Source organism: Chiloscyllium punctatum, chromosome 5, assembly GCF_047496795.1.
Source record: "Chiloscyllium punctatum isolate Juve2018m chromosome 5, sChiPun1.3, whole genome shotgun sequence".
NCBI classification, from domain to species: domain Eukaryota; kingdom Metazoa; phylum Chordata; class Chondrichthyes; order Orectolobiformes; family Hemiscylliidae; genus Chiloscyllium; species Chiloscyllium punctatum.
The window spans coordinates 20,657,764-20,678,612 of record NC_092743.1 but is presented as its reverse complement, the minus strand read 5'-3'; the positions used below and the strand labels follow the sequence as shown (position 1 = coordinate 20,678,612).

General features: G+C 42.1%; 1 protein-coding gene across 1 annotated transcript in view; it reads right to left on the bottom strand.

Annotated features, from left to right (window-relative positions):
- Positions 1-20,849, bottom strand: part of lama1 (laminin, alpha 1) — a 291,180-nt gene that overhangs the window by 56,315 nt on the left and 214,016 nt on the right. The window contains exons 38-43 of the mRNA XM_072569885.1: positions 17,530-17,740; positions 15,509-15,625; positions 11,824-11,987; positions 9,706-9,844; positions 4,094-4,196; positions 1,220-1,336 (exon numbers count right to left, since the gene is read on the bottom strand). Coding sequence (XP_072425986.1) covers positions 1,220-1,336; positions 4,094-4,196; positions 9,706-9,844; positions 11,824-11,987; positions 15,509-15,625; positions 17,530-17,740 — 851 coding nt within the window. The remainder of the gene's footprint in view (positions 1-1,219; positions 1,337-4,093; positions 4,197-9,705; positions 9,845-11,823; positions 11,988-15,508; positions 15,626-17,529; positions 17,741-20,849) is intronic.

Here is a 20,849-nt window from a genome sequence, read left to right as displayed (position 1 = left end):
ATGCTGCTGTTCAGAACCATCTCACATTTTGCGATCACCACTGTGTTCAAATACCTCCAAGGCACTGACTCTTGGCACGGTGACTCAGTGGGTAGCACTGCTGCCTCACAGCGCCTGGGACCCCGGGTTTACATCCGCCCTCGGGTAAAAAAGAAACAAAGTAAATTTAGCCCAGGAGCAGGTTATTCGGCCCTCCAAGCCGAAGCCGATCCAAATCTACTGTCTAAACCTGTCACCCAGTTCCCAAGCATCTGTATCCTTCTGCTCCCCACCTACTCATGCATTTGTCCAGATGCACCTACCGTGCCTGCCTCTAACCACCTCTGCTGGCAATGCGTTCCAGACACCCACCACTCACAGGGTGACTGCTTGTATGGAGTTTGCCAGGGTGCTCTGGTCCCTCCCACAGTCCATGTATCGATTGGCCATGCAAAATTACCCCATTGTGTCCAGAAATGTGCAGGCTAGGTGAATTGGCCTTTATAAATGCAGGGTTACAGAGACAGAGTTGGGGAGGAGGGTAGTTATTCAGGGGGTCAATGTAGACCTGATAGGCTGAATGGCCTCTATCTACACTGTAGAGATTCTATCCACCTCTGTAACCTTCTCCAGCAACTCTTCAAGATCTCTCTGTCTCTCATCCTTAATTTCCTTCCTTTCTCTCCTGGCCATTGCGTCTTTTGCTGACTTCGCCCCAAATCTGATTTCCCTCTGTAACATTCACCTTTATAAGACTTTCTGATCCCCCTAAGTCGCTTCTCTTGCTCAAATTATATCTGATGCACCACAGGGAAGTTTACAATAGTAAAGACACTGTATAAAGGTATATTACTACTGCTGTTGCATTTTGTGTCACCCAGAGCAGAGCACAGTGAAGAAAACTGGGCTAGTCCCTGAGGGAGTCCTCCCATTTCTCATCTGTACATCGAGTCCAAATGAGGTCTATCACCCTTGAGTGGGAAAATCTAAATTTCCTGCACTGCAATTGTTTCTAAACCAGATTTCACAAAACTCCAATGACAATGGGATGGAGGGGAGGGAGGATTGCTGGTGATTGGATAGTTCCATGTTTCTCTGAGTGGAAGAGAAACACTCAAGACACATTCTCCAGAGAGTTGCATAAATAATCCGAAACTTTCTTGGTGGATATTGTTCAATTTATTGTCCAAGAAGTTCCTACTTGGTTTTGTGGCCTGTTTCAATGACTAACTTCACTTACCATTTGGCAACTGTGCCAGAATGCGCCAGGGCTTGCTGAGGTGCCTGCTCACATTACCCACACCCTTCTGAATCTGGTCCACCTTCCCCTTCAATCCATTCAGCTGATTCACAAGCCCTAAACATTTCAGAAAACAAAATAAAGAAACTGTTCAGATACCAGGTACATTTATTTTGGAGTCATCAAATGGTTACAGTGCAGAAAGAGGCCATTTGGCTCATCACCACACTGTAAATTTCTGCAATAATTTAGAGCGTCTCACTCATCTTGTCTTTTTCCCTGTAACCCAAGAATTTCATTTACACTTCAGCTGCTGATCCAGTGCCCCTCTGAATGCCATGACTGAATCTGCCTCCACTACGCCTCTCTAGTAATATGTTCCAGACCCAAATCAGCCAACATGTGAAATGCTTTCTCTTCATTTCAGCTTTTGCCCTTTGGTTAGTTGCTAAAACCTGTACCTGGTGATTGATAATCCAATGGGAGCAGCTGCTCCTGATCTATTTCAACTTTGTATGATGTTTAAAACTTCCCATCATAGCTCCTCCCAATGCTCTCCTTTCTAAGGTGAACATTCTCAGTTTCTCCAACCTATCCAGGTCACCAAAGTCCCTGGAAGCCCTCTTGTAAACCTTTGACATCCTGGGCTGGCACCGTAGCCCGGTGATTAGCACTGCACCAGAGACCTGGATTCAATTCCAGCTTCAGGTGACTGTCTGTGTGGAGTTTGCATGTTTACCCCAGATCTGCTTGGGTTTCCTCCAGGTGCTCCGGTTTCCTCCCACAGTGATGACAGCGAGAGGCCAGTAACTGGCACTGCCAAAATAGCACCAGATTTTACCACCATTCAACAAAGATGGAAACGAGACGGTGTGGAAAATGGGTGGGAGATCCACCAATTTCTGTCCTGCATCGCTACCAATTCCGACCTGACTGCAGATACAAAACAACTAAAGGTATAACATCAGGTGAATGAAGTTCCAAGGAATATCGTCCCTACTCCAAGAAAACTCAGTGACTTGCAGAGTACTGACCATTAGCAATGGCTACTTGTTCTCCAGAGAAGACAACTTGGGGGTGTGAACTACCCTTCCCAAATCCCCCTGCACTTCAACACGATGGCTGGCAGACAAACTGTGAGATGTTTCTCCAGTCCTGCTGCCTTCCAGTAACTCCCAAGAGTAATGTGCACATTTGTTTTAAGCTAGGCTGGGACTTTTTTACTGAAGCGTAGGAGGTTGAGAGGCAACTTGATGGAAGGTTATACATCAACGAGGGGTATAGATAGAGTTAATGGTCAGTGGCTTTTCCCTCGGATGGGGGATTTCAAGACTAGGGGGCACATTGTTAAAGGGGAGAGATGAGAGATTTTAAAAAGACATGAGGGGCAATTGTTTACACAGAGGGTAGTTTGTGTGTGGAACAAACTTCCTGAGGACGAGGTGGATGTGGGTACAATTACAACATTTAAAAGACATCTGGCTAAGTACATAAATAGAAAAGGTTCAGAGGAATTTGGGCCAGGAGCAGGTGGGTGGGACTAGTTTAGTTTGGGGTTATGTTCGTCATGGACCGATTGGTGTGTTTCTGTGCTCTATGAGTCTATGACAAGTGAGGCCCAGGCAGACAGGGAGGCTTTGAGGTTTCGCCATGTGGCAGTGAGGAGTTGGAGCCAGAAAGTCCAAAGAGGTAAGTTGCCATTGAATTCCTCTCAGGTTGGTCCACCAGATCCTACACTAGGATTATGTGCCATTGACACCTCTCCTCCCCCCCCACTCTTGCAATGCTGTCAAACCCCTCCCTTCGCCTTTGTGCTCACCTCAGTGCCAACAACTCTTCCATTTGGTCCCTACCAATGACCGGATTACACTGAAGATCCTATTGCTGCCCAACAGCCCTTTCCATTGGGTTTGGGTGTAAGGCTGATGATGAACATTTAATTAGGGCCTCAGAATTAAGAACTTCCCCAGTCTTACACAGTGGAGGGTCAGGGATTATCTATCTATTCCTCAACATTATTAAAGTTGTCCCTAGGTTTTCTGCAGAACACTCTTTAAAAAGGTCTAGAATGTGTGTTTTCAACTTAGGTGCAGTCAGAAAAGTCACCAGATTTTTGGATGCAATCATAGAATGATAAAGCATAGAATGAGACTATGGATCTCAGTGCACCTCTAACCAGTTAGTCCCATTCCTAGCTCATTCGTTGTAGCCCATTGACTTCACTGGTTTCCATTAAGACTGGTTTCCCTAGTCTTGAAATCCCCCATCCGAGGGAAAAGCCACTGACCATTAACTCTATCTATACCCCTCGTTAATGTATAACCTTCCATCAAGTTGCCTTTCAACCTCCTACGCTTCAGTAAAAAAGTCCCGGCCTAGCTTAAAACAAATGTGCATATTACTCTTGGGAGTTACTGGAAGGCAGCAGGACTGGAGAAACATCTCACAGTTTGTCTGCCAGTCATCGTGTTCAAGTGCAGGGGGATTTGGGAAGGGTAGTTCACACCCCCAAGTTGTCTTCTCTGGAGAACAAGTAGCCATTGCTAATGGTCAGTACTCTGCAAGTCACTGAGTTTTCTTGGAGTAGGGACGATATTCCTTGGAACTTCATTCACCTGATGTTATACCTTTAGTTGTTTTGTATCTGCAGTCAGGTCGGAGTTGGTAGCGATGCAGGACAGAAATTGGTGGATCTCCCACCCACTTTCCACACCGTCTCGTTTCCATCTTTGTTGAATGGTGGTAAAATCTGGTGCTATTTTGGCAGTGCCAGTTACTGGCCTCTCGCTGTCATCACTGTGGGAGGAAACCGGAGCACCTGGTTAAGAAGTGCTGAGATTGATACTGAACGCACAAATCAGTCGAGTTACTCACCAGCAGATCTGTTTTTCAAATCATTTGCATCGCTTAGGATCCCTGAACTGCGCTGGGCTGACTTCCTGCCTAACTCCTCCAGTGGTTTTTGAGGACCAATGGCCTTAGTAAAGAGCAAAATGAATAGAAGCATTAGATCGAGGCAGCAGAGTCAGACAGAAACCTGACATTAGGATGTGGCAGCCAATAAATACAAATAATGGACCAGTCCAATAAGCGTGGTGGTCATTCCACACTGCTTTTTGGTGAGTGCATTTTTAAACTGTTTTGCAATCAGATAACTCCAGCTAATAATGTGGTTGATCTTCAGCATTTGTTGTTTGCAGTACAGATTCCAGCTTCTGCCGTAATTTGCTCTGACAATGTGCTTGATCTAGTTCTTCACACTTGATAACAGACTCCAGGAGTGTGAAAGCCAGGTCCAGAGTTAATGATAACAGTATGCAGGGCTTTAGATTTAGATTTACTTAATATTGTCACTCCTACCTAGGTACAGTGGAAAGTGCATAATGTCACCATGCTCCACTGCCATCTTGGATTACAGAATAAATTACTGATTAAATTGTACATATGGTAAAATACTGAATAAATTATTATTAAATGGACATTACTACAACTTGTCTTATGAGCAAAGGCTAAGAGATTGGGACTCTACTCACTGGAGTTTAAAAGAATGAGAGGGGATCTCATTGAAACATCGAGGTTTCCCAAGGGGTTTGACAGGGTGAATGCCGAGAACATATCCTCTCATGGGAGACACTCAGACTGGACAACATCATCTCAGAATTCAATAGTGAAAACTTAAGACTGAGGTATGGAGGGATTTCTTCTCTCCAAGAGTTGAGTGTCTTTGGAATTCCTTTATGAGGGGCATGGATAGGAAAAATAGACAAAGTCTCTTCCCTGGGATCAGGGAGTCCAGAACTAGAGGGCATAGGTTTAGGGTGAGAGGGGAAAGATATAAAAGAGACCTAAGGGGCAACCTTTTCACACAGAGGGTGGTACGTGTATGGAATGAGCTGCCAGAGAAGTACAATTGCAACATTTAGGAGGCATTTGGATGGCTATGTGAATAGGAAGGGTTTGGAGGGATATGGGCTGGGTGCTGGCAGGTGGGATTAGATTGGGTTGGGATATCTGGTCGGCATGGACGGGTTGGACCGAAGTGTCCGTTTCTGTGCTGTACATCTCTATGACTCTATCTGTAGGGGCAGAGTCCTTCTGTGTGTTTAAGGCTGAGATACAAAGATTCTTGATCAGTAGGAAAATAAAGGGTTGTGGGAAAATGGCAGGAAAGTGGACGTGAGAAATGTCAGATTAGCAATGGGTTGGACTGAATGGTGGAGCAGGCTGGAGGGGCTGAATGGCCTACCCCTGTTTCTATTTCTTAAGATCTTACGGAAATTGTTTGTAAGAAAATGTATAAGAAAGGACATTGAGGAGGGCAGTGTAATCAAAATTTAGTGAAAAGAGTTTCCAATGAGAGGAGGGAATAAGGACTTTGGTGGTTTACATGGCTGAGATCTATTGAACAGGAGACAGACTTGATGATTATTGTGGATTTTATCCAGTCCAAAAATCGTTTATGTTCCTAAGTATGATCAAATGATTCCAGGTAAAAATGCAGATTTCTTACTGCAGGTATTGTGCACCTGAGTGCTGCAGTGTTCCACAGAAACAAGTTCAGTAACTGTACTAAGATCAGGTCTGCACATGAATTAGTGAAGACTGATAGGCTTAACTAAACATAACAATGTCAAAGACCAGGAACCAGCTGGTTAGAGAAGCTGCCATCTGTCTGGTAGACATTATCTTTCTGGACTTTAGTAAAGCCTTTGACATTATTCCACATGGTAGACTGATCAGTAAGGTTAGATTACATGGGATTCAGGGAGAGCTTGCCAATTGGATAACAAAAAGATACAGAGGGTGGTGGTGGAGGGCTTTTTTTTGGAGGTCTGTGGCCAATGGTGTTCTGCAGGAATTGGTGCTGGGTCCACTGTCATTTGTCATTTCGATAAATGATTTGGATGGGATTTAGCAGGCTTTGTTAGTAAATTTGCCGATGACGCCAAAACTGGTGGTATAATCGACACTGAAGAACGTAATCTAAAATTACAAAAGGATCTTGATCAATTGGGCCAAAGCACCGAGGAATGGTAGATAATATTTAATTCAGATAAATGCGAGGTTTGTGTTTTGTTAAAACGAACAAGGCAGGACTTATACAGTTAATGAAAGGGTCCTGGGTAGTGTTGTTGAACAGAGAGACCCGGGGGTTCTGGTACATAGTTCTTTGAAAGTTACATCACAGGTAGACAGGTTGGTTAAGAAGGCACTTAACAAAGGCTTGCCTTTGTTGCTCAGATCATTGAGTATAAAGCATCATGTTGAGGTTGTGCAAGATGTTGGTGAGGCCACTTGTGGAGTACTGTGTACAGTTCTTGTTGCCCTGCTTCAGGAAGGACATTATTAAGTTGAAGACAATTCAGAAAGTATTTACCAGGATGTTGCCAGGACAGGGGGGTTTGAGTTATAAGGATTATAAGGTTATGGGAGTTTTTTTCCCCAGGGGTGTAGGAGGTTGAGGGGTGATCTTATCGAAGTTTATAAAATCATGAGGCGCATTGATATGGTGAATGCCAAAGGTCTTTTCTCCAGGGCAGGGAGTTTAAAACTAGGGGACTTTTTTTTAAGGTGGGAGGAGAAAGATTTAAAAGGGACCTGACGGGCAACATTTACACACAGAGGGTGTGTGGACTGAACTCCCAGAGGAATTGGGAGATACAGGTACAGTTACAACATCCAAAAGACATTTGGAAAGGTGCACGAGTAGGAAGGATATGGAGAGATAGGGGCCAAACGCAGGCATGTGGGACTAGTTTAATTTGGGAAACTTGGTTGGCATGGCTGAGATGCACAGAAGGGTCTGTTTCCATGCTGTCTGGAAGAAATCAATACAGGAACAAATACGTTTTCCAAGAGTTCTGAGAATACTGTTGCAGATTAATGTCTCAGGCAAAAGTAACTTGGAAAGAGAGTGGCATGAAGAGAGGATGGTGGGGGGATGTAGCAGGAGTTGAATATTTGTTGAAATAGTGAATTTGTGGGAGTTTCTTGCAGTTTAAGTATTCATTGTACCTTTATAATAATGGCTACTGAGCCTGTGTGGAAGGAATTATGTCAAAACAGCATCAAATCACATGGAACTGAGTGTGTTGAGTTCTAGGGATGTCCCTTCTTATTATCTCCTAAAGGCAGCTAATACTTTGTAAAAGGTCACTGGCATCAGTGTGGACTGCCTTTTGTTAACAACCCAGACTTGATCTTACCACAGCAACAAAGGAAAACATGAACTATCAATGAGCAACTTTCATTAGCAAAAGATAAAATGCAATGAATCTAAATATAGCAATGACTAATCCAGTGTGAGAGTTAAAAGGAAAGATGGATTTGAATACTTCTGGTGTTTTTCACAACCAACAGATGTCTCAAAGAGTGTTTTATAGCCAATGCAGCACCTTGTGGAGTGTGGGCAGTGTTTTAATGTAGGAAACATGCCGGTTAATTTCTACACAGCAAATGGCCACAAATAGGAATGTGATATTCATCAGATCATCTGGTTTTTTTGTAACGTTGATTGACGGATAGAAATTGGCCAGGACATCGGAATAACTCACTTGCTCCTCTTTTATGTCTACCTTAAAAAGCAGAGAATGCCTTTACTTAACATCTCTTTCAAAAACCAACATGATCGACTGTGCAGCTCTTCTTCAGTACTGCATTGGACTGAAAGGTTCACCTAGATTTTCACACTTCAGTTTCGAGATTGCGGCTTGAATCTTCAGTCTAAGAAAGAAGATGCTACGCACTGAACCATAGCTGGCAATGGGATGGTGTGAGTGACTTTAAGCTTCAGTTTGATTTTTGTCCAAAGTCATAAACATGTTCTCTGCACTCTTCATGACCAATTCTCTACAAATAGGAGAAAAATGTCTCAGGAATTGATCTTGAGTGGTGAGATAGGTTGTAGCTCGGTTTAGCTATTACCAGTAAGAAAGTGGAATATTGGACGAGACAGCTAGCACTAGAATAGAGAACACTAAGTTAGAAGGTGGAACAGGAATGAAAGGTAAATGAAAACTTTCAGAACCAACATTACATGGCTTGCACATGAATGGTTAAAATAAATAAGATTGAAAAGTCACAAGCATAGATTACTAAGTGAAATTCAGATTCTAATTCAGTCAAATTAACAATTATTCACCTGGATTCAGAGGAAAAAAAATACAAATACTGTCCAATGTAGTCGAACAATAGCATGTACTTTTTCAGATGCACTAAAACTTCTTTACTATTGAAGTAACTAAACAGAGGCCGGTATCCCGTCACCAAATCACCCTTTATTATATCCTGGACTCTGTACAGCCTCATCAGAGCCACCTCCCAGACTGAGCAGCATATCTGCTCACTCCTCTTTATAACTGTGAGCCAGGGCTCCCTGACTGGATCAGATTAACAGCCCCAATCAGAGACTCATACTCTATGATGTCCAGCCGGCTGACCTCATTACAATCACTACAATCACATTTTCAATGTTAAGAATATTAAGGCAGCTTCAAAGATTTAGAAAAAGAATGCATTTATTCTAAACATTTGGGTGCATGCAGGCAAATTTATACTTGAATGGTTAGGCTCAAACATTCAGTGATGACTGCAGGTTTTGTTTCCAACAACAGTGTGGAAGAATTTCTTAATCCATAATATAAACTCTGCCATACTGATAAGAGTTCATCTAATGAAATAAAATGACACTTGTGAATGGAAAAAAAAAGATTTATATCGCATTTAGTAGCAACTTCTTGTGGCTATGTGCATATCTATGTATACATCAGAATAAACCAGTTTAACTTGGTGTTGACTCCTCCTGCACACTGTACATTATTTTAACAGCAAAGGTGTTGTATTTGGTGAGGAGGTGGGATTGTGCATGCTACCACCTGAATCAGGTTGTGGCTTTAGCAGAGACTCGGCTTAAGGATGAGCAAGACTCTTGTGTGAAATACCCCTGGGACTAAATGCAATTCGAGTAAACACTCTCTCACAGCCAGCTGCTAGAAATTATAGAATCCTTACAGCATGGAAGCAGGCCATTCGTCCCATCGAGTTCACAATGACCCTCCACAGAGCACCCCACCCAGACTCACCCACCCCGTGCCCTGGAATCCTGCATTTCCAATGGCTAATATACCTAGCCTGCACATCCTCATACACGATGAGCAATTTAGCATGGCCAACCCAGCTAAACTGCACATTTTTGGACTGTCGGAGGAAACCCTCGCAGACATGGGGAGAATGTGCAAACTGCACACAGACAGTTGCCCAAGGCTGGAATCAAACCCGAGTCCCTGACGCTGTGAGGAAGCAGTGCTAACCACTGAGATATTCAAGAGGGCATTGGATGACCATTTTAAACAGAAAGACTGTGCAGGTTTATGGCTGGAGGATGGCACTCTGTCATAGTGTTCGTACAGAGAGCTGGTGCAGACACAATGGACCAGATGCCCCCCATGTGTATCATAAAGAATCTGTGACCCTGTGAAAATACTCACCAACTTCAATGCAGCATCAGCTTTGTTCCGAGCTTCCAATGCAATGCTTGCAGCTTCATCAATGAGTGTTTTGATATTGGAGTGCGTGTTGATGGCCACTGTGGCATTCAGAGACATGTTTCTTACAGCTGCAAGGGAACTAATAACAGGAAATGGTTCAGTTAAGTGGCTCAATGAGTGTTACACAGGTGTGCTACTATAACCAAAAATTGCACTTCTCTGTGTATGATATCAGTGCTTACTTTCTTCACTCTGCCTTCCCCTACTCTGGATGAAAAGGATGAGACAATCTGGCTCCCAGATATTTATTTCTGAATGAGAAGAACCAAATTTTCCTGTCATTGTAGGCTACAGCTGTTGCACTAAGGTTGAGATAGCTGACTGAATAAACCTGGAGCTTCTGCTATACAACATGTAATCTTTCGCTATCAAGTTATCTGCCTTGCCTTCAGGCGGGTCTCTTTGTAAAGGGGTCAGCCAACTGTGTGTGTAAGGGACAGTAACAGCAGTTTGTACTGTTTGTGCAAGGTTGTAGCTGTGAAATAGTTAGTGATGTTAATAAACTTCATGACACCTGTCTCAAGAAGAACATGGCGGTATCTGTTCTGAAGTTTAACATATAGAAACCGTAACATATAGAAACTGATGAAGCATATTCTGCAGATAGAAGACATTCTATTCATTCAGTGGCCTGTGCAAGAGCTAACTTGCCAGTATGGTCTGCATTTTGGTCAAACTAACAAATATTCACCTTGAATCAAAGAAAAACACAAATATAGTCGAATGAAATAGAACTTTTCCCAGATGCATTAAATCTGACAGACCACTTATTTGACAATAACTATTTTCATAGAATCCTTACAATGTGGAAGCAGGCCATTCAGCCCATTTAACCCACATAGTCACATGAAGGCCATCCCACCCACATCCATCCCCACCACCCCTTTCCTATTCCTGTAACCCTGCATTCCTCATGGCTAATCCACTGCACATCTCTGGACTGTGGGAGAAAACCCACACAGACACGGGGAGAACGTGCCTACTCCACACAGTCACCCGAGGCTGGAGTTGAATCTGGGTCCCTGGCGCTGAGAGGCAGCAGTGCTAACCACTGAGCCACTGTGCCGCCCTAAGTATTAATGCTGTGTCAACATTTAGAAAATGGGTGGCCTTTTATTTCAAGATTTGGGTGCATACAATCAACCTTGTATTTGAATGGTTAGGCCTGTGAGATGGCTGTAGGTTTAGTTGGAAGACCAGCCATGATCATACTGAATAGTAGAGCAGGCTTGAAGAGCCGAGTAGCCTTCTATTATTTTTATTTTCCATGTTTCAATGACAGCCTTTATTTTTAGCTCAAGTCCGACAATGGACTTGAACCCACAAACCTCTCACCTGGAGACAAAAACAATGCTAGTTTACTTAAGGCTCACACAAGTAACTGATCTGAACTGGTTTTATGACCACAAAACAAAATGATCAAAAAAAAAGACTCAAAATTATATCATGACCAACAAACATCCCAACGGAGTTCACAGCCCATGAAATACTATGGAAATGTTGTAAAGTAGGAAATGCTGCAGCGAATTGTTCCCACAGCAAACAAACATGAGCAGGTAATCAGTTTTTCTCACATTTTTTGGGTGATGTATGAAGACTAACTTTCCTGATTTTCTCCAAAACAGTACCATGGGATCTGAAAGGCTTATGCTTGAAATGTAAATTGTCCTGCTCCTCAGATGCTGCCTGACCTGCTGTGCTTTTCCAGCGCCACACTTTTCAACTCTAATCTCATCTGCAGTCCTCACTTTCTCCTAGCTACCAGAGAAGGCAGAGAGAGGCTTTAGTTTGAAAGATGGCATCTGCCATAGTACACACTCTGCTCAGCATCACACTTGTGTGTTCAAGTCTGAGAATGGAACAAGAGCCCAAGACCTGAGTGAGTGACTCAGAGGTGAGAGTGCTACCAAACTGCCTCACAGCTGGCACACGTATATGTGGTCACTCTAACTTTGTTTTCTTGATGGCTATAAATTGTGAAGGGGGAGGTGGCTTACTGGTCACACTGGGACTGAACAGACTATGACTGCTACAGAGGAACCAGTTACATAGACCGACCTGTTCAGCAGATTCGCAATCTCACTGAGTTCTTCAGCATGGTCTTCCGCCTTATAGACGAGGCTGAGCACACTCTTTTGAGTCATCTCCATTACCAACTTGTCAAGGTGCATCCTCATCTTAGTATTCCACAAATCCAGCTGGTCGCTGTATTGCTCCAGAAACTGCGGTCAACAATACAGCGCAACAATTTTAACAAAGCGCAGAAGATACACAAAGATGTTCCACACTGAGCTTTTTTTGAAGACTTTTATAGGATATGAGCATCATTGATAGGCCAACATTTATTGCCTTTTTCTAATTTCCTCAACACTGTGATGGTGAGCATCCTTCTTGAATTGCTACAGTCCATGGTATGTAACAGTACTCATGGTGCTGTTAATGAAGGAGTTCCAAAGTTTGGACCCAGTGAAAATGAAGGAATGGGTATCTAGTTCCAACAGATAATGTTAAGGTGCCAATGTTGGACTGGGGTGGACAAACTCAGAAGTCACATGATACCAGGTTAAAGTCCAACAGGTTTATTTGAAATCACAAGCTTTTGGAATGCTGCCCATTTGTCAGGTCATGTGATGAACCACTTCACCAGGCAAAGGAGCAGCGCTCCGAAAGCTTGTGATATCAAATAAACCTATTGGACTATAACCTGGTGTCATGTAACTTCTGACTAGTTCCAAGTCAGGATGACATGTGGCTTGTGACTGTGCCATGAAAAAGAGTTCATTAATAATCTCATTGTGTCTCCTTCAGAGACAAGTGGCCGTAACCTGGTAGAACTGTCCATTGGGAGAACGTGAGGACTGCAGATGCTGGAGATCAGAGCTTATAAATGTGTTGCTGGAAAAGCGCAGCAGGTCAGGCAGCATCCAAGGAGAAAGAGAATCGACGTTTCAGGCATAAGCCCTTCTTCAGGAATGGCTGAAGAAGGGCTTATGCCCGAAACGTCGATTCTCCTTCTCCTTGGATGCTGCCTGACCTGCTGCGCTTTTCCAGCAACACATTTTTAGAACTGTCCATTGGGATAGTAACTGAAGCAATCCATTCTGAAACTATAGTCTCAAATCTAAACAAGGGGAACAATGAGGGTATGAGGTGTAAGTTGACTGCAGTAGATTGGTAACTACATTAAAGAGCTTGGCACCAGATAGTCAATGGCTGCAGTAGTTATGTATTCCAAATTTTGAGAAGATTTGAGAAGATAGTTATGCATTCCTTTCTGGTGTAAAAGTACAACAGGAAATGTAGCCCAATTTTGGCTAACAAAACAAATTAAGTATTAGATCCAAACAAAAGTCATATAAAGTTGCTAGAATATTTAACTAGCTGAGAAAGGGGAACATTTTCAAACTCAGCAGAGGGACCAAGAAATTGATGATGAGAGGAGTGATACAGTGTGAAAGTGAACTTGCAAGGGACACAAATTAGTGTAAAGGTTCTAAGTGTGTGAAAAGGAAAAGATTAGCGAAGACACATCGAAGGTCCTCATAGCCTGAAATGTGAGAATTGATCGTTGAGAGCAAGGAAATGGCAGAAGAATTAAAAACTCCTTTAGTTCTGTCTTCACAGAAGACCCAATTAACTTTCCAAAACTTAGAGAGAGAAGAGTTTATTGAGAAGGGAAATTGAAGGAAATTAGAATTAGTTAAAAAAATACATAGCTGGAGACATGAATAGGACAGAAAGTGGAGTACATGAATAGGAAAGGTTTGGAGGGAAATGGAGCAGGCAAGTGGGGCCAGTTTAGTTTGGAATTATGTTCGGCATGGACTGGGTGGACTGAAAGGTCTGTTTCCGTGCTCTCTGACTCTAGAAGGAATGCGAGTGATGAGGAGAAGGTAAAAAGGCTTCATGGTGATTTAGACAAGTTGAGTGAGTGGGCAAAGTACATGGCAAGTACAATATAAAATTGTATTAGATTGACAATGTTGGTGTATGAAAAGGGCATGTGTACACCTGCACACTGGTCACCAAAAGCAAGCATTCGAGTGTGGCATGCAGTTTGGAAGGAAATGGGTACATTAGCCTTCAGTGCAGTAAGTTTGAATACAGGAGCAAGGAAGATGTACAACAGCTATACAGTGCCTCTGTGCAAGCACATCTGGAGTACTTACATTCCTTGTCACCTTACCTAAGGAAAGATATACTTGCCAGAGAGGGAGTGCATTGATCAGGTCATCAAACTGAATCCTGGGTTGGCTTGCTGGTTTTTTGCTGGAGATTTTCTCAACTAAGCGGTACTCACTGGAGTTTCGAAAGATGAGGGAATCATATTGAAACATGACAAATTCTGACAGGGTTGGACAGGCTGCATGCAGGGATGATGCTTCCCTGGTCTGGGGGTTTCTAAAGCAAGGAGTTATGGTCACCGATTACCGGGCTAACCATCTTTGACTGAGGTGAGGAGAACTTGCTTCACTGAGGGTAGTGAATTCACATGAGGTAATGGAGGTCAAGTCACTGCATGTATTTGAGAAATAGATTTCTAGCAGGCAGAAGTGTCAAGACATACCAGGAGCGAGTTGGAGTAAGACACAGGGATAAAAGATCAGCCATGGTCACCTTGAATAGGAGAGGCTTGATGGTATGAATGGTTTACAGTTGCTTTTATTTTCTGTATTTCTTTGGAGGGAAAAGTGCAAGCCATGCTGTTCCCAAGCTACGTGCGACCCTGGTCTTTCTGGCAGAGCACAAGACACATTCGGAACACAGATACCTGCTGGCTCCTTTAAGGACTTAATGGGTTAATTCACTGTAACTGGCTTCATGTCATAGATCAATGAAGCATCACATTGGATGATCGCTAATCCTTGGAACTGACTAATCACCATCAGATTGTGACATTAAAACTGGACTCAGCTGAAGGAGCTATTGCTGTCCTTTTGGAAACAGAACAGTTAGAGAGAACGGTTGTGACAGATACCTTCAGTGTGAATGCTCCCATTGGCACCCTGTAAGCCAGTCACATATACAAAGCATTGTCAAGTGGGCAAGGTGGCAACTTGTTTGTGGGACCATATCCGAGTTTAGCATGAGGAAGGGGCAATGAGGGAGGAAGACAGTTTCTCTAACTATAGCACTTCGACTGCAGTGGTTCAAAAACGCAGCTCACCAGCACTTTCTCAAGGGGAAAATGCAATAAATGTTGGTTCAGCCATTGATGCCCACATTGCATAAGTGAATTAAAAAAAAGTTAAATAATTTATTTGAAATCATTTGCACAAATCCAATCCAAATTGAAAATTTGGCTCTTACACCTAAGTTTTGTTTATAGGAACAGCAGTAGTTCAGTTAGCTCCTCAATCCAAACTGATGTCACTGTATCAAATAACTGAGGCGACGTCACCTCGAGTGACACAATACAATCAATTAAAATAAAAATTTATGGCAGGTTAATTATTAACTGGATGAATGTTGAATTAAAATTAAAATTTTAATTCATCGTGTGGTATTTACAACGCTGAAACTATTCAATGTTGTCACAAAGACATAGGCTGCAGAACAGCTCCTGATTTCCAGGTCATGGGGACAAGTCTCCACAGCCCACATTCTCACATTACCTGATGATTTGAGTGGAGGAGGCATCTGGCTTCCTACCAGTACAAGTGGCATGCTTGCTGTCTTAGTTGGCAACATTGGCTGGAAGAGTAACATGAAAACCAAAGTCAGCAACTGCAATGAAACTTACAGCTGTGTTGTTCACAATGTCTTCTGTCATATTTGCTGCAGTGTCCAGCATCTCTCTCCCATCTTGGATCAGGCTTGTTGTCAGTGTCTTGATATTCCTAACAGTCTGCTGTTTTTCCTGTGGATGGTTGCATTTGACAGGAGTTAGCAATTTGACCAAAACATGGTCTTTTCCAACAAAGACTTACTAGTGCTAACCAAACCTGAATGACAGGGGCTTGAATATGCTGAAGGACCTCATTTTCTGTCAATTAATGAACCCCCAAGTGTGTTAGTATTTGCAGGGTAATTCCCTTGGATGAGAAATCTAGAATTTAAGAATTAAGGTTCTAGGGGCATGAGTTCAAATCCCAGCAATGGCAGATGTTGAAATTTGAATTCAATAATACTCTAGAATAAACAATTCGCCAAATGTCAACCATGGAACAACCTGCCATAATTAAAAACCCATCCGTTACACTATGCTCTTCTGGGAAGGAAATCTGCCACCTTAACCTGGTTTGGTCTACATACCTGCAGCAACAGGATGACACTTAATAGTGCTCTGGGCAATTAAAGAGGGGCGGTAAACATTGACCTAGTCAGCAATGCCCTCATCCCACGAGCAAATGAGAAAAAGAAAAGTGATTCTGTATTTTTATGGGCAGGGATATTAGTGCAAGTTTTCAGAGGCTCTACTACCAGAGATGTCTGTGAATCAGCTATGAATTAGGAATGTTTATTACTGTGTCACCCTACACCCTCTGCTGTTTCTAACTTGTCCCTATATCAAGAGTAAAATCTACACAGATACTTATCCCTTGAACTGAGAACTTTTGCTGGACATCTCTGCTCTTGAAATCTCTCAAATTTCAGCAATGACTGTTCATGGCTGGGAAGGTCTCGAGTTCAATGTTAAAGAATTAACCCTTGTGATGGTGCTATGGCTTTAAAAGATGTATTTTGTCCTTTTTTTTTAAATGAAGAAAAGTTGAGACAGAAGTGAAGAGCAGTCTGCTTCAAAATCAATAAAGCAACCAGTTTGTGAGGCCTTGGATTTTTAAGTTGGAACAATAGAACTAGCCTGAATGGGTGGGGTCAAGCTCCCACAGAATCAGGATTTTCAGTTTTAACTTTCTGCTGTTGCTGGGGTCTTGCATATGGATGTGGAAGGTCTTACAAGTTAGGGGTCTCTTCCTGCTGCTAGAATTGCCTGTGAGACAATCTGTTTTACTGAATTTGCCTTTGCCAAGGTTGTGTTTATGGGATGTTACTACATTGGAACAGTTAATTAGTAATAGTTAATATCTATATTATTTTGTTAAGAATTTCAACAGAGTTACAGATAAGCTAATTTTTCTTTTATTTTGTCTGTATTTTAATTATAGTATATGAATAAAGTGTGTCTTGTTTCAAGCCTGGTAGTTTGACCAATTGAATTGCATCTGGAATGCAACGCCTTACACTTACCTATAAAATAAGAAAATGTTAGGGTCTAAACTATTGCCTTCATATATTTTGAGGGGGTTTGGTCTGGTTCATAACACCCTTCAGACTCAATTGTGATGCAGGATAACACATTATATTTTAAGATGTTTACTTTATGAAAAGTTATGAGCATAGATCATACAAATTAGGCCTGATTTCTCTAGAACTGTGAAGGTTAAGGGATGATGTAAGATATTAGCACAAAAATATAATGTAGATAGAGATAAACTATTCCCAGTAGTTGGAGATTCCAGAATAGTCTATAAAGCATGGTCTAAACTTTACAGCCAGAATAATGAGGAGAGATGTTAGGAAGCACTTCTACACATAACAGGTGGGACAGGTTGAGAGCTCTTTTCCACAAATGGCAGTTGACGTTAGATCTGTTGTTCATTTTAAACCTGAGGTAGATAATATTTAGTTAAGCAAAAGTATTAAGATATATGAGCCAAAGGCAGGTATATGAAATTAGGCCACAGATCTGCTATTGTTGAAGAATGGAACAGGCTTGAGGAGCTAAATGGCTGACTCCCTCTCTTATATTTTCCCTTTTACCTGGAGCTCTTGCAGGCCGCTGGTGATGCTGAGGAGCATCCTGCTGCTTTCATTGGTGTTTGAACGTGCTTCATTCACTAGCTTTTGAGCTTCCTGCAACCCATTCGCACGTTGGACTAACATATCCTTGACCCTAATTTTCAAGTCCTTCAGTTCCTTATGGGGTTTCTGAAACTCCTTCTGCACGCTGGCCAACAGATCTTGTGCCGCTCTGATTTATGAAAGAAAAATATAAAGATATCAGGATTTACATGCAACTGTCCACAGATTTTTTAAGTACAGCCCTACCTGAACACTCCACTCAGTGCCACCCATCCCAAGAATCAGCTTTGTAACAACTTCACTGCAGAATGTGCCCTGCCAATACCAACAGGTCTGTCTTGGTCAAAGCCAACGATAATAGCTTGTCAACAATCATCACCCTGTCTTCAGCGATCATTGCCTGGCTTCTACAACACACTTAGACACTCCATTCAGCCCCAATATTCCTCCTCTTTACCTACATGGGAGAAAGTTCTCCCTACAATACTTCTGATTGACTCAAGCAGCTCGTCCTCAGAAATGGCTTCTTATCGCACTTTTGCATTGACAACTCTGAAGTTCCACAAAATGTAATTTTTGTACTTATTTTTTCTCATCTTCCTGCTGCCCCTCAAAAGACCAAGGTCTCTCTGGTCAGTTTACATTTCTGGTGGATCTTTGCCCATATGGAGGTGCCTTAGTCACCATGACTGAATTCTCAGCATTAGCACCATCATTGTGGGACAGGAAGACTCAATGGCATGCCAACAGGACAAACACAGCGGTGCTCACTCATATCATGTGTTTCTCAGTTATAGAAAAGAGGAGCAGTAGGCTATTCAGCCCGTTGAGCTAGCTCTGCCACTAAATCATTCCTGATTGTCTATCTTCATAACATGCTCTCCGTTTAGATGCACCATTGATTTTTCAGATATCTATTTCTTTCTTAACTGCATGGAGTTACATTATCTCCCTACTCCTCTCATGATAGAGAACTCCACAGGATCACCACCTTTCGAGTGAAGAAATCTCTCCTCATCGCAGTTCAAAATGGCCGACCCAATATCTTAACACCATAGCTCTTCAGGGTGAAAAAAAATCACATGGATGAATATGGGTTAATTAAGGAGAGCCAATGTGGATTTAGTAGCAAAAACATCATATTTAACTAGGAGGCAGGAGCTTTTTGATGAGATAATGGAGAGGGTTGATCAGGGCATGCTATTGATGTAGGATACATGTAATTGCAAAAAAACATTTGACACAGTGTGATACAACAGACTGAGGAGCAAAGTTAGAGGTTGTGGAATAAAAGGGATGGTAACAATATGAGTACAAAATGGGTTGTGCGATAGTAAAGTAATATTTAATGGATGTATTTTGTTTAATCTGGGGAAGGTTGGTAGAGAAGTTGCCCAGAGGTTAGTGTTGGGATCCTTGCATTTCCTGATATTCATCTCCATAGTTTAGAGCTTGGTGCACAAAGCATAGTTTTAAAATTTGCAGATGATGTGAAACTTGGAATCATTATAAACCGTACGTTTATAATAGATTTATTAGGATAGTGTTGAACTGCAAAAGGACATTGACAAGTTAGTGGGGTAGGTAGGTAGGTGCCAGATGAGGTTTTATTGGAAAAATGAAAGGTGCTACATTTGGAAGGAGGAACATGGAGAGATGAAACAAATTAAATGATACTATTCAAAAATGGATGCAGGAGCGGTGGGACCTCGTGTATCTCTGCATAACCCATTAAAGAGTGATAGCATAGATTGAGAAAGCAGTTAATAAAGTATACTTTATCCTAGGCTTTATTAATGGTAGCATAGAGCATAAGGGCAATGAGATTAGAGTTGAACTTGTACTAGACACTAGTTCAGCCTCGTCTCAATTCTCACTAGATTCTGGGAGGTTTCTGTGGCTTAGAAAGCCATTAAGGTGACACACTCATTCAAGAAGGGAGGACGACAGGAAACAGGAAACTTTAAGTCAGTTGGGCGAACAGCTGTCCTTGGGAAAATACAAGCATCCATTATTAAGGAAGAAATAGCTGGTCATTCAGCAATGCTAAAGGCAACCAAGCAGGGGCAGTAGGGTTTTGTAAAAGGTTTTGGTTTTTGTGAAAATTAAATCCATGTTTGACAGAAGGGTGCTAAAATTCTTTTGAGGATATTCCAAGCAGAAACCAAATGAAATAATGTATTTGAATTTTCAGAAGGCATTCAACAAGGTGCCATATTAAAGCTAAGTGCACAAGATAGGAGTTTGAAACAATGGAGGTATAGGACTAACATAGACTAAGGACTGGTTAACACATAGAAGGCAGAAATTTGGGATGAACACATCTTTTTTCAAGTTGGAAAGATGTTGGGAGTGGAGTGAGACAAAATTCAGTCCTGAGGAATCAATTATTTACTATCTACATTAATGACATGGAGAAGGGGGCACTGTATATGTCTCCAAATTCACTAACATTACAAAAAATAAGTGGGACAAAAGTGATAAGACAAATAGGAATCTGCAAGGGAATATAGATAGGTTGTATGAATAGGCAGTAATTTGGCAGATGGAGTTTAATCCAGGAAAATGTGAGGCCATCTCATTTGGCAGGAAGAATCAAAAAGCAGTCTTTCATTTAGAACAGGCAGAAGTGGGTACTGCAGATGCTAGCGATTACAGTCAAGATTAGAGTGGTGCTGACAAAGCACAACGGGTCAGGCAGCATCCGAGGAGCAGGAAAATCCACGTTTCGGGCAAAAGCACTTCATCAGGAACCCTGGGCTTTTGCCCGAAACGTGGATCTTCCTGCTCCTCAGATGCTGCCTGACTTGCTGTACTTTTCCAGCATCACTCTAATCTTGACTATCATTTAGAACAATCTAAGCAAAATACAGCACAAAGGGATCTGGGTGTTCTTGTGCATGAAACGAAAAGTGTTAGCTTAGAAGACATTTATGAGAATAATTCCAGGGATGAGAATTTATTTTAAGAGGAGAAGGTGACATTAAGGGAAGGCTGACAGGAAATCTAACTGAAATATTCAAAATTATGAGAGATGTGAAAGGATCAAGAATGTGAGGGCACAGGGTTTTGCAAAGAAAACAAGAGTATTAGGAGGAAAATATTTTCATATGGTGAGTGGTTGACATCTGGAATGCACTCCCTGAGATGGAAACGAGTTCAATTGAGGCAAAAAAAGGGAATTTGAAGCCTCTTCGACGAGGACCAATGTGCTGTATCAAAGGGACAAGACAAGAGAAAGGCACTCAGTGAGATGTTCATTTGGAGAGCTGGTACTG